The sequence below is a fragment of the Marmota marmota genome, unplaced genomic scaffold (assembly GCF_001458135.2).
Source record: "Marmota marmota marmota unplaced genomic scaffold, marMar, whole genome shotgun sequence".
In the NCBI taxonomy this organism is placed as follows: domain Eukaryota; kingdom Metazoa; phylum Chordata; class Mammalia; order Rodentia; family Sciuridae; genus Marmota; species Marmota marmota.
In genome coordinates this window covers 6,960,911-6,974,231 of record NW_025999944.1, presented here as the reverse complement: position 1 = coordinate 6,974,231, position 13,321 = coordinate 6,960,911, and the positions used below count along the sequence as shown (strand labels likewise).

The 13,321-nt window shown below is 46.9% G+C and overlaps 1 protein-coding gene across 3 annotated transcripts in view; it reads right to left on the bottom strand.

Annotated features, from left to right (window-relative positions):
* Window positions 1–86: 86 nt before the first annotated feature.
* The window catches only part of LOC107153920 (tumor necrosis factor receptor superfamily member 10A-like), a 23,068-nt gene continuing 9,833 nt past the window's right edge, over window positions 87–13,321 (bottom strand). Inside the window, exons 3-10 of one of the 3 annotated variants that reach the window (XM_015499485.2) lie at window positions 10,926–11,036; window positions 9,473–9,584; window positions 8,388–8,461; window positions 8,154–8,300; window positions 7,660–7,691; window positions 7,095–7,256; window positions 3,739–3,814; window positions 87–2,774 (exon numbers count right to left, since the gene is read on the bottom strand). In XM_015499485.2, the coding sequence (XP_015354971.1) occupies window positions 2,455–2,774; window positions 3,739–3,814; window positions 7,095–7,256; window positions 7,660–7,691; window positions 8,154–8,300; window positions 8,388–8,461; window positions 9,473–9,584; window positions 10,926–11,036 (1,034 nt within the window). In that variant the 3' untranslated portion in view covers window positions 87–2,454. Of the gene's footprint in view, window positions 2,775–3,738; window positions 3,815–7,094; window positions 7,257–7,659; window positions 7,692–8,153; window positions 8,462–9,472; window positions 9,585–10,925; window positions 11,037–13,321 lie in introns of all 3 variants that reach the window. The other 2 variants (XM_015499484.2, XM_048801587.1) reach the window with 2 other exon arrangements.

The window sequence follows — 13,321 nt, the reverse complement described above, 5'->3', positions numbered from 1 at the left end:
AGGAGCAGCTTGGGGGACCTGGAAGGGGGGGGAAGGGTATGGGAAGATGAAAGGGTCCCCTCTCCTAAAGATGCACAGAGGCCACATTCTTTAAAAATATTTTTTATTTCTTCTTTTTAGTTACACATATTATACACACATGGAGTATGACTTCCCATGCTTGTGGTCGTACATGATGTGGGTTACACTGGTTGTGTGTCCGTATTTGAATGTAGGAAAGTTGTGTCTCATTCAGCTGTCTTTCCTACTCCCTCCCCTTTATTCCCGTCTAATCCAGTGAACTCGTATTTCCCACCACAACCGCAGAGCTGCTTATTGTGAGTTACTATCTGCATAACATTTGGCCTTTGGTTTTGGGGGATTGGATTATTTCACTTAACATGGTAGCCTCCAGTTCCATCCATTTACTGGCAAATGCCATAATTTTGTTCTTTTGTGGCTGAGTAGTATTCCATTGTGTATATATACATATGTACACTTTCTTTAGCCATTCATCTGTTGAAGGGCAGCTAGGTTGGTTCCATAGCTTAGCTATTGTGAATTGAGCTACTTATAAACACTGATGTGGCCGTGTCACTGTAGTACACTGATTTAGGTCCTTTGGGTATAAACCAAGGAGTCAGATAACTGGGTCAAATGGTGGTTCCATTTCTAGTTCTTTGAGGACTCAGAGGCCACATCTTATCCCTTTTTTGGGGTGAGGGTACCTGGGATTGAACTCAGGGGCACTCAACAACTGAGCCACAGCCCCAGCCCTATTTTGTATTTTATTTAGAGACAGGGTCTCACTGAGGTGCTTAGCACCTCCCTTTGGCTGAGGCTGGCTTTGGACTTGCAATCCTCCTGCAGAGGCCACATCCTTAATGTGCCTCTAGCTTTGGCGAGTCATACAAGCCCTGAAATGGGAAAACATTCAATGCCTTGAGATGAGAACTACCATCTCCATGAATTTGTCCTTCTGTGACTGGAATGCTCTGGAGAAGGTTTTGCTGGAAGGTAGTCTCCAATAGTTAATGAGGAATTAAATATAGAGGAGAAAGCCAGGACAAAATGCCCAAAGCCATTTTAGGTCTTTCTATATCAGAATTTAAGAATCTGTGTTTCTGAGTTGAATGTCATATCCAGAAGCCCTCTGTGCATATAGAGGGCTTGGGTTCTCAAGTACAACTCTGTACCCCAAAATGCAGCTCTGGGGCTCAGATTCACAAGTAAGAGGTACCATGTAGTCTAGTAAGCAAATATTTCACATTCATGAGTGCTGCCTATTGTTCTTTTCTGAGACCAAGGCAGACATCAAGGACAGGTTCCCTCTCCTCTTCCCCAGGTTCAGAGAGGTCTCAAGAGTTCAATAACATGAACCACCTCTGATCTAACCCATCTCCCACCCCACTTTCCAACAATAGAGGAGGGAACAAAGGTCCCTGCCCAGGTCAGGATTTCAGAAGAATATAGTTCTCCCCAAGATCTTGCTACATCTTCTGTAAATAAAAGAACTATTCACACACTTACAGAAGTGTCATATTTAAAGTTTGGAGATGATCAGTGGTAGAGCTCTTGACTAGCATGTGCAAGGCCCTGAGTGATCCCCAACACCAACAGAAAATAAATAAGTTTATAAGTTTAAAAGACTGGGTTAAACACTGAAGAGTCATTAAATCAAAGTGCATATTAGGAAGAAGAATTCTTGTCAAACACTTACATTATAACATACCAAATTACAAAAACACATAAATAATGACAGAAACAAGTTAATGTAAACACGTAAACATAGTTACAAGGAAAAATTAAGATGTATTAGAATTAAAAAGTGCCACTTTAAAAAAAAAAAAAAAGAGCCGTACGTCTTAATGGTACGGCTTTCCCCCAGCTGCCAAGCTATATGCAGCCAGCCTACTGGTCCCAGCCGAGGAGCAGATGTGGAGCAGCCAAGTGTGTCCGAGTGCGGTTGGCAAGCGCTGCCTGCGGCCCATGGAGTGGCCCCCATAGGCAGGACAGAAAGCCAGTACTCAGGCAAGCCAAGGCACACCGACCTGTCATCCTTCAGAGGCCAGGCCTGGGCACAGTACAGACACCTGCTGCAGCCCCACACTAGGCTGGAAGTGGGGCAGACTTGAAAGAAAGTTGGAACTCAAGAATTAGCAATGGCTTTAGTAGTTTTCAAGTCCTATAGCAGCAAACCAAGTGCTATATAAACCCATAGACTAGCACACTCAGCAGGAGAAAGCCTACTATTAGGGCCCCTCTTGTACTGCAGGAGGTCCCTTCCTGTGCTTCAATACATCTTTCTGTTACACACAGTCATCTTGGTCCAAGGGTTTCATTCTTCAAATGCACAAGAAATAAGAAAGCGCTCCAGATCTTGTCATGTGGAAGTTTGATTATTTCCTACTTTCTTGTGTTCAAGTGGCTTTTTTTTTGAGGGGAGAAAAGACAAAGGAGGGAACATTTGCCTTTCTAAAGAAGCGACCTTGCAGGATCTGCTCCATCTTCCTGATAGATAAATTTTCCGGAATTCACCATGTAGTCCTCGATTCTCTCCCTTGCATTTCTCTCGCCAATTGTTTCCAAGGCATCCAGCACGGTGTTGATGGAGGCACTGTGCCCCATTTTGTTGAGCCATTTTACCATCATCTCATACAAGCAATCTTCCGGGTTCTGTATTCCATCTTTGATCACAAGAATTTCATTATCTGTAAGGCCCAGCACCCGCATGAGTTTATACCAGGATTTATAGGGTACAACGTTCTGATGGCAACTGAAGAACTGCCGAATGGCTAGATAGGAGAAACATGGAGGACACGTGCGTTAGAAGCAGTTCACCAAGGGCAGAGGATCCTAAATCAGGTCTAGAACTCAAATGTGGAAACTAATGAGCTCTCTAAGCCTAGGAACCTGTTGTTCCAACATCCCTACCTGCTTTCATGAACACTGCCTGGGCCCCACTGCACCCAACACACTGGGGGAGAGCAGAGAATACTGCTCTAAGTGGGTGCACAGTTATTATGCAGTAGGAAAGTGATGTGTGATATGGGCCAGAGTGGCCACATCTGCCTCTATGGAAGGAGCAGGGCCTAGCGGTGCAGGGCTTCTGCCTGACTCCCACACTGCCACTGGGCAATGCTGGATGGAGGCAAAAAGACTCAAGGAACACGTGAACCTGTAAACCAATCAGCTGCATCCAGCTCACGGGCTGTGAAGGATTAAACGAGACTTGTGTGAAATGCATGGCCCAGCACGGCCTGAGAAACGGAAGGGACAGGAGCTGATGTTTTCTAATAGCCTCTTTTAAGAAGTAAAAGGAAATAAATGAAATTCATTTTGACAAGACATTGTACTTGATTCGATATTTATAAAATCTTATTCCATCATATAATCGACATTCAGTCTTTGAAATCCAGATTGTAGTTTACACTATGGCCCATCAAACAGGGCCTGGCCACAGGTCAGGTGTGCAATAGCCTTCAGGAGGACCTGGGGGATGATGAACTACAAGCAAGGAGGGAGGATGGTGGGCGGGTATAGAACGATGCAAATGATGGGAGGGACCAGGTGGGCCCCCATGGGAGAAGCAGAGCGAGAAGGGGATTGATGGTTCCTGAAGCCCAGTGACAACAGCATAGGACCCCCTGCATCCAGCATCAACAGCCCTGGGGAAGCCCTACCAGCCACAGGGACAGCAGTTAAAACCCTGTTCCCGTTCCCCGGGCGCCTGTTCATCATCTCACATGAAATACTTACTCTCAATGGAGTCAGTTCCCTCTACTGGAACCAGTGGCCTCCTTCTCATCGGAGACCTCTCTGTTTCTGCAGGTCTCTGGAACAAAGGGGAGATGCCCTGTCAGAGTCAGGGACCTCTGACAACCAGCCAGCCTGGAGATATCTGGGCCACCTCCCTTATCCCTTCCAGGTCTCTGTGGAGATTGGCAATAAACTTGCCACCTGGAGCCGCGCACAGGCTGTGTGCATGCTCACCTGAAGTGTTCCATTCCAAGCATCACTCCACCAAGAGGGAATGCCCGCTCCCCCACCCAGAGCTTCCTCTTCTGGTCGATTCCCTCCCACCTCCAGCAGGAGGAAGCGGCCTTCTCAGAGGCCTTTTATTCTCTTATTTTTGCAGTACTGGGGACTGAATCCAGTGTCTTAAGCATCCCCAGCTTTTTTTTTTTTTTAAAGAGAGAGAGAGAATGAGAGAATTTTTTAATATTTATTTTTTAGTTTTCGGCAGACACAACATCTTTGTTTGTATGTGGTGCTGAAGATCGAACCCGGGCCGCACGCATGCCAGGTGAGCGCGCTACCACTTGAGCCACATCCCCAGCCCTTTTTGAAAATTTTTCTTTTCTTTTCTTTTGGTACTGAGGATTGAACCCAGGGTCATTCTACCAATGCACTATGTTCTCAGCTCTTTTTAGTTTTTACTTTGAGACAGGGTCTCACTGCCCAGGTTGGCCTCAAACTTGTGATCCTCCTGTCTCAGCCTTCCGAGTGGTTGGAATGACAGGTGAGCCCCACCACACGTGACTCTTACAGAATTTTTATGAGACTCAGTAGAAGCCTGTATATGAAGGCACTGCCATCCAAAGTCATGGCTGGTTTCCAGAATGTGAAGGTGTTCTGATCAATAACAATGTCTCATATCAATAGTCAAAAGAAGGAAATGAAAGCATGACACAATCACCACAAAGGCTGGCAGGCACTTGGTAAGACTGAACACCAGTTCTGAGGTTTTAAAACAGCTTGGAATCCAAAGATGCATTTCTCTATGAAATGAGCCAATGTCATTCACAGGGGTGGCACTTGAGATGCAACAGGTGCTTTGCTAAGCAGTTTTCCTCCCTTCCTCCCCCCGACCTATTTTCCTCACTCTTCTTTGTAATCGTGCTGGGGATGGAACCCAGGGCTTCTAGGCAAGCTCCCTCGCCCTTCCCAGCATTGCTGCCCACTGTGCTCAACAGTTCTGGCTCCACAGCAGGCGGGAAGACATTAACGCAGAGCAGGAGTCTCGGAATGGAGCAGGAAAATGAATCACTGTTTACATATGTTTGAATATGTAAAAAACCCTAAAGTTTAAAAAGGATTGAAAGAGCAACAGAAGTCAGAATGAATGGCTAAAAATGTAGTGAAACAATACATTAGAAAACGCCACGAAAAGACCCAATTTATAAAGTTTATAAAACACTTAAGTACGAAGAAAGCAGCACTGTCAAGAAATAGAAATGATTCATTTGTAGAAAAAGACAGATCTTAATTTAGCTGGAAGAAAAACACTTGTCTTGAAATGCTGACATCTGCGATAAGAAAAATATTGAATACTGACAAAATTTCAATTCGTCCTAGATTAAACTTTCATATTTAAGGTAAATTGGAATAGAAATTCCAATTAGGGGCTGAGGATGCAGTTCAGTGGTTAAAAGCCTTTGTCTAGCATGAGTGAGGCCCAGAGTTCCATCCTCAGCATCAGGAAAAAAAAAATCAATTATTTTGATATAGAGAAGATCTTATGAATGAATTCTAAATTTTATCTGGGACAAATTTTAAGTTTTAAAAAACGAAGAAAAAGTTATTTTGTTTATTATTAAAACAAAAAATTTCAATGTGTGAAAGAATATTGCATATAATATGTGATCTTTCAATAAATGTCGATAAACTTATGCATAAAGACTTGGAGAAAGAATCACAAGGAATTATCTCTCATAGTTATCTTGGGACCTGGGGGAAATGAAAGAAGCTCTTATTTGTTGAGACCCTTTCTATACCGTTTAAGTTTTCTCACTTTGAATATATATTTATATCTTTCTAAAAATATCAAGGTATTTAATCAAGTTGGAGGGATTATTGACCTTTTTAGGTTGTTTTGTTTTCTTTTGTTTTGGTATGGGGGACTGAACTCAGGGGCACTCGACCACTGAGCCATAGCCCCAGCCCAATTTTGTATTTTATTAGAGAGAGGGTCTCACTGAGTTGCTTAGCGCCTCACCATTGCTGAGGTTGGCTTTGAACTCGCGATGCTCCTGCCTCAGCCTCCTGAGCTGCTGGGATTACAGTCGCCTGGTCAATTATTGATCTTTTTAATGAATATTTTTATTTATTACTTTCTCATTGTTAAAGGGAAACTGGGTATTGATGCAAGAATGAAACAGGAATAGCCTGGGAGAAAGGACATCACTGTCAATATCAACATTTGAGTTGTGATTCAAGGGGTACCAAGAGCAGAGGGATGTGGGAGACTCAGGATTTAACTGGGGCCAGAAGAGTTAGATAGTGACTTAGAGCAATTGAGCAGCACCACACTTCTTATGGTACTGCAAGAGAAACTCCACTTGGATTATACTGTAATGTACAAAAAGGAAATCCTTGAAAAAAATATTTCTTCCCAGGAAATGGGAGGGTTTCTTCTTATGTTGAGCAAGGGGCTGGGGATATAGCTCAGCTGGTAGAGTGCTTGCCTTGCATGCACAAGGCCCTGGGTTTAATCCCCTAAACTTCTTAAGCTGATGAGCAAAAACAAAGTTAATGTATCTAGCAATTTCACTAGTTATAAATGAAAACGTCTATTCATGAAAATATCACACCAAATGAAAGGATAAGAAATTAGGACTCTATTATCCACATGGGAAAAAATGTACGGGCGGGGGAATACATCTTCTTACAAAGATCCTAGGACAAAACGCTGTTGGTGAATCAAAAATAACCAAAACGGGGGCTAGGGCTGTAGCTCAGCACTTGCCTTGCATGCATGGGGCCCTGGGTTCGATCCTCAGCACCACATAAAAAATAAATAAATAAAAATAAATAAAAAAGTTGTCCATCTACAACTAAAAAAATAAGTACTTGGTGACAAGTACTCAGCCCTGGTTCGATCCTCAACCCACACCACAGTGCCCAATCTGTGCCTGTAGGCTCCAGGCTCTGGGGATGCAGCCTGAGCATGACAGAGATCCAGATGAAGCAGAGTGTTCCAGAGTGGCTCAGTCACCTCGTGAACCAGGTGCAGCCCCACCTAGACAGTCCTTTTCCTCCCTCAGTCTCCACTTCCCCTCAGGATGACACCCACTCTCCCCGTCTACAGCCTGGCACAGCCTGTCCCCACTCACCAGCAGACTTGTTTCCTCCTCTGGGAACTCTTCAGTGACACGTGTCACCAGCTGTTGTCCATTCCTTTGCTGCTCAGAGTCCACGGTGGATGGTGAGTTCGTGCTGGCTAGGATCTCATTGTGGTCATTATCCTGAGCTTCAAGCTTTCTTGGGATAGAGACCTTGGGAAGACAAAGACCACTCAGGAGCCCACACCTAGGACTCCCTACCAGGTCCTCACCCCCTCTCAGTGGGGTCACTCCAGGTGGGCACAGGCTCAGACATCCATGATCTGTTGCTGGCACCAAGGTCCTAGGGTTGTGCCAAGGAGAATGACAAAGTCCTAAGTGACCCCACCCCCAGGGGCAAGGTCATGGGAGAGGGTGTCTCCCAAGCAGCAGGAAGGACAGGGTAGCAGTATGGTCCACGGGCCTAGAGGGAGCTCACAATGGCCGTCTGCCCCTGACAGTTGGCCCAGAGTTCCAGGCCACTTTAGAGAGCAAGGGCAGCATCACAGGATAAACAGGGATGGCCCTTCCCAGGCTGTGCTGCTCAGTGACTCCAAGCACAGGGGAGACCACTCACTGTGTCCATGTGCTGAGAGTCTTGTCCACAGCCTGGAAGAGAAAGGGATCCTCTTAGCACATGGGCAGGGGCCTCACCCACCTCCCTGAGGGCAGTGCTGGGCGGTCTGGGCTGGGGACCTAGACACAGCACAGGGGAGAAATGGGGAGACATGTTCACAGTCTGCCTGGCTCTGCCCTGCCCACAGCTGTCTAGCCCCTGACCACTTGTCACCCTAACTTGTTCCTAGTCAAAGAGATCACACTTCTGCCTGGTGGGCACTGCCACCTGGACCAGGCTGAGATGAGGTGACAGTCAGCCCCTAGACAGGACTCGTGGGATCCTGGTGATCATGAGGTGCCATGAGGTGGGAGATGACAGGGTCACCACAGGGAACAAACAGCCAGGCTGGGAGGATAAGCGGCTTTGGGATTTGGGGAGGGCATTTCTGTGTGTGGGAACGGAGCAGGATGGGGGGCAGGGTGCTCGCATGCCCACCCCCAGCCAACACTTACTTGGAAAGATGTTCTTTATACATTTGAATATCTTCTTCCTCCTTGAAAACCTGCCCCTCCTTTCTGCCCCTCCACAAGGCAGAAAAATTACAGCAACCACAGCCAGAAACAGGCCCAGGCCCAGCACGATATATCCGACTCTACGGTCTGAGGAGGGATGGACAGAGGCAGTAATGCTGACGTTGGCTGTCACTGGCTCTGCAGAAGCCAGGGTTTCCCTGATGGCCTTGGTACCTGATTCTTTGTGGACACATTTGCGGTCACTCCAGGGGACACAGGGACTCTCCTCCACCATCTCACCGTGGCAGCTGGGTGCAGAGACAGGAAACAACAGGAAGATGTGAGGGAAGGCTGGCCAGACAGCATGAAGGAGGGAGCCACCCTCTCTGCCTAATGTCCCTGAGAAGGTGTTAAAGAAAGGACAGGCTCCTTGTATCTCCAGGGACCCCCAACCCCTAACTCTCCCCTAAGTCTGGGAAAGGACCTGAGCACAAACCTTTCCATCCCTCAGAATCCCAGCTCTGAGTGGAGGTGCAGCCTTAGGGGTCTTCTCTGCTGGGTGCTGCTGCGTGGCCTGGCTACTGAGCAAGGTGGGATCTCACTCTGGGGGAATGGCAGGAGCCCAGGCAGCCACAGCTGAGCCTAGCCTCCTGCTAACCTTTAACACAACTAAGCTTCCTCGGACCTTCCTGTCTGACCTTCTTACCAAGCATAGCAAACACCCAGCATGAGAGAAGAGTAAATTAACTATCGGCCCAGAGAGCCCCAAATAGGAACAAGATGTGTTATTGAGGGGCCAGGAGTCTGGGGTGAGGCTGGCAGAAGTGGCTTGAGCCAGCCTTCTTGGGAGCCTCGAGGGCGCCACACACACCGCCTTAACATGCCTCTTCTGGGCTGTGGGAGCTTTCGTCTTCATGGGCTTCTGTTGCACAAAAATTGATTGAAAATGACATTTTTGTTACTGACTTGGGATATAAATGAACAGAAGCCTGGCTGAATTCTACCCATTCTTCTGTTTCCAAAAAGAATTCAAGCATATCCTGGGGCCCTCAAAAGGACCATGGGACCTAAGTCATGGCCTCCTGTGGCCAGTGAACAAGTCCTGGGAGAAAAGGATGGGTGGGAAGGGACCACTGCGAGCGCAGGTGGGAGGATGTGCAGAAGGACCAGAAAGGGACACTGAAAGCTCAGGAAACTCCCAAGGGACACCTGAGGGGTTGTGGGGCTCCGCAGGGCCAGAAGAGAAAGGGGTACTAAAATAGTCAGGTCTTCTACGGCTTCCCTTGAGCTGCTGGGAGCTCCCAGCTCCAGTATCTCACCGGTCCGAGCACGTTCGGCAGAACTCAGGGGAGTTTTGATCCTGGAAGGTGCCTGGTTTACATTGGCACTCTGCATCTCTGGTGGGGGTGCACGGACTCTTCTTTTCTTTATCTGGAAATGAAGGAAGAGCTTTGGGGATGAATTTCCCGGGGTACTCCTCCGTCCTTCTCCACATGAACACCCCCCCCCAGTCAGCCCGGTCCTGCAGCAACAGAGTACCAGGCATAAAGATGCTGTCACCTGTATTTGGAGTCACATAGAAGAATACAGTTTATTATTTAATGCATCAAATTTTAGATCCCAAGGTCAGGTGCAAGGAAGGGCCTTGGGATGTGGAGGCTGGAGCATCATGCCCCTGCCAGGAAGTCAGAGCACAGGATGGAGAACCTGGCTCAGGACCAGGATAAAATCCAGCCTTTTCCATCAGTCACTTATTTTCTTGGGCTACAGACCTAAACGTTTCAGGAGATCCAAGAAATGGAGACCAGAATGTGTGTTGGAGTTTATGTGGAAGGTTACCGAATGAGAGGCCTGAGGTCAGGAAGGGTCTAACTCATGGGAAGAGAAAGTAATCCACACTGAGAAGAAGTGACGGAGGAGCCTGAGGGTGGGGACAGAACATAGCATGATCCCTCACAGCCGGAGGCTGACTACAGGGCAGAGGGGAGGCTCAGAGAGACTCCCTTCTTTCCACTCCACTCTGCCCTGCATCTCTGAATTCCATTCCTCCTCTGCCCTTCCCTGTATGTTCAGAAGGATCTTGGTCAAAAACAAAGCAGGTGGTGGCTTGAAATCTGTCAGTGGACCCCCAAATCCCGAGGAGAGGACAGGAGACTTGGAGCAGACCCAGAACTGAATCAGGCGTTTCTCCTGAATGCATGAGGTTCTCTAACCTTCAGTTCTGGACCTCTGGATGGAGAGATGTTCTCCATCTACCACTTGGAATCCTTGAATCTGTCCTTCAACATCCTTTTCAAATGTGCCCTGGTCTATGGAGTCCAGTGTCCTTATCTCTATTGTAGCTGGAGTCACCTGCTCAGTCCTCTTAGGACACCTCCAGGGAAATGTCCTCTCATAGCCAGCCCCAGTGCACTCTGTACCTGTCCTGTCCCAGGGCAGACGTTCAGCAAGTGTTTGCCAAGTTTACAAATCAAGGGACAGAGTCAGCAGTAGCAACTGCCCCAAAATGCTTCTGAGGGGGTGAAGGAGCCCCTCCACAGGGGGCAGATTAATCTCCTACTCCTCCCTATTGCTGTTTTAAATGACTACCTTCTAAAGCGGCATGCATTACATGTTAAATTTCCATTTTTAAAAAATTGTGTTTCATTGAATCAAAGATGATCATGGGGCAGGGCAGAAAGAAGATCGAGTTGGGCTGGAATTGAGGTTTCTGAGTCCACGTGGAATCCGAGTCCCAGCCCACCACCCTCCCTGGGCCCGCTTGCTGTGTACCATTTCTACAGACGCTGCAGGGGATGCAGGAAGAGAGGTTGTTGGAATGGTTGGTGTAATCCACACCCTCCTGGCACATCTCGCAAGCCCCAGTCTCAGTCCGGTAATAGCCTGGAGAGAAAAGCCCGTGAATGAATTTCACTGCAGCTGGCAGTGGTGAGAGGAATTCTCTCTCCAACATGAGACTCTAAACAGGGACAGCCACTCTACCTGATCTGGCTCAGCTCATCCTTTCTGTACCTACTATACAACTTAGCCCAGCACCCCACAGAAGCCCAATACAAAGCACACAAGAAATCCTGACTCAGAGTATCCACAGTAAAAAGTATAAAGTCCAATGAATTATAATCAGTATATAATAGTGAGATAGTTTAAATACCAAGCCTTCAAAATCTAGGGGTTTTTTTTTGTTTTGGTCACATCATAGGGATCACCTAGTATTCTACTTTAAGATACTGAAAAAGGAAGCACAATAAAGGTGAAGAAAGTGAGAAGGCAGGGAAATAATACAGATAGAGCAGAAATGCACTAAATAGAGATGAGAAAAACAATGGAGAACATCAATCAGACCAGGGCTGGGATGCAGCTCAGCAGCAGAGCGCCTGCCTAACAGGTGTGTGGCCCTAGTTCGATCCCCAGCCTACCAGCCAGTAAGGGAAGAAAGAAATTAATGCGACCAAAAGCTGGTTCTCTGAACACAGTTGACTAGGGCACTAAAGGGAGGAGACTGAAAATATGAGAATCTGAAAAAAGTACTGAGTATGCTGTAAACCCCGGTATATCCCAAATTGGGTAACTTTGGGACAATTTGTTAGAAAAACAAACTACTGAAACCAACTCAAGGAAGAGGTGGACAACCCAGCGAGTGCTTGGCCGGCTTCTGCTACCGCCTGGATCCTTAGGCTCCACTACACTGCAGCAGGTGGCCAACTGTGTCTGTGTCGCGGCAACAGGCAGCGGCTCGCGTTCGCGGGCTGACGGTGTCTGGAGCCGGCAGCATGCAGGGCAGCCGCCGTCCCACACACTGGGGCTGAGGGGGCTGAGGAGGCTGTGGCCACCGCCACAGGAGCCAGGCGGTCACACCTCCTGCACACCTCAACGACAAGGAGCGTGGCTGCCCTGCGACTATAGGACAGCGGCTCAGCGATCACTGCCAAGGCGGCGACAAAGGATGAAGATGAGCAGAAAGAATCTGAGGAAAAGGAGGTTGAAGACAGCAGACTCAGAGTTCAGGCAGTGCCAACGGGTGAAAGGGAAGACCGTGACCTTGACAGGAGATCCGAGTGGTAACCGGGAGGAAGATGCCAGTCGGGGCCAGAGAGGAGAATCTTCAGTCGATGGAATAAAACTGCCCCGGACAAGCACCCGGCTGCTCGGTTACCAAAGTCCAGGAACCAGCAGAGCCTGGCGGTGTGGGTGGCTAACCACAAGACCCTGGAGATTGATAGGCGTGCATCAGATCCCCAGGAAGGGAGGGAAATGGAGAAGACCTTTCAAGCAGCAATACACAAAAACAAAGGCAGGGAAGAGGTTTCAAAAAGCCAGGCCCTTAGACTTCAGCTAGCAAACCAGTTGGGAAGGCAACCACACCCCAAAGCTATCTGTTCTTGCCACTTGATTATTCAACACTGTGCTAGTGGTTCTCATCAGGGCAATTAGGCAAGAAGAAGAAATAAATGTCACCCAGATTGAAAAGGAAATAAAAGCCGTGTTTACTAATGACACCATCTTATAGGCAGAAAACCCTAAGGAATGGATGGAAAGAACCTTACACATATGTAAGTTCAGCAAGGTTATAAAACACTAGATCAATACACAAAAAATCAACTGTATTGTTGTATGCTCACAATATGGCCAATCCCAAAATAAGACTAAGAAAAATTCCATTCACAATAGTATCAACAAGTATTAAGTAGTTAGGAATAAATTTAATAAAATAAATGCAAAGTTTATTGTCTAAAAAATTTTAAAAAAATTGCTGAGAAATTAAAGAAGATCTAAAATAAATGGGAAAACATACCATGTTCATGGATTGAAAGACTTAACAACAATGTTAAGATGACAATACTCTCCAAACTGGGCTACAGACTCAGCTCAATCCCTATAGAAAGTCAGCTGACTTCTTTATAGAGATTGTGAAGGTGATTCCAAAGTTCATATGGAATCTCAAGGAACCCAGTATAGCCAAAATAATCCCGGAAAAGGAAAGCAGAATAGGAAGAATCACACTTTGATTTTAAAACACACTACAAGTTGGTACTGGCAAAAGGATAGACACAAACAAATGGAAAAGAACTGAGAATCCAAGAATAAACTCACACATTCACATTGAACTGATATTCAACAAGGATGCCAAGACCGTTCAATGGGAAAGAACAGTCTTTAAAAAAAAAAAA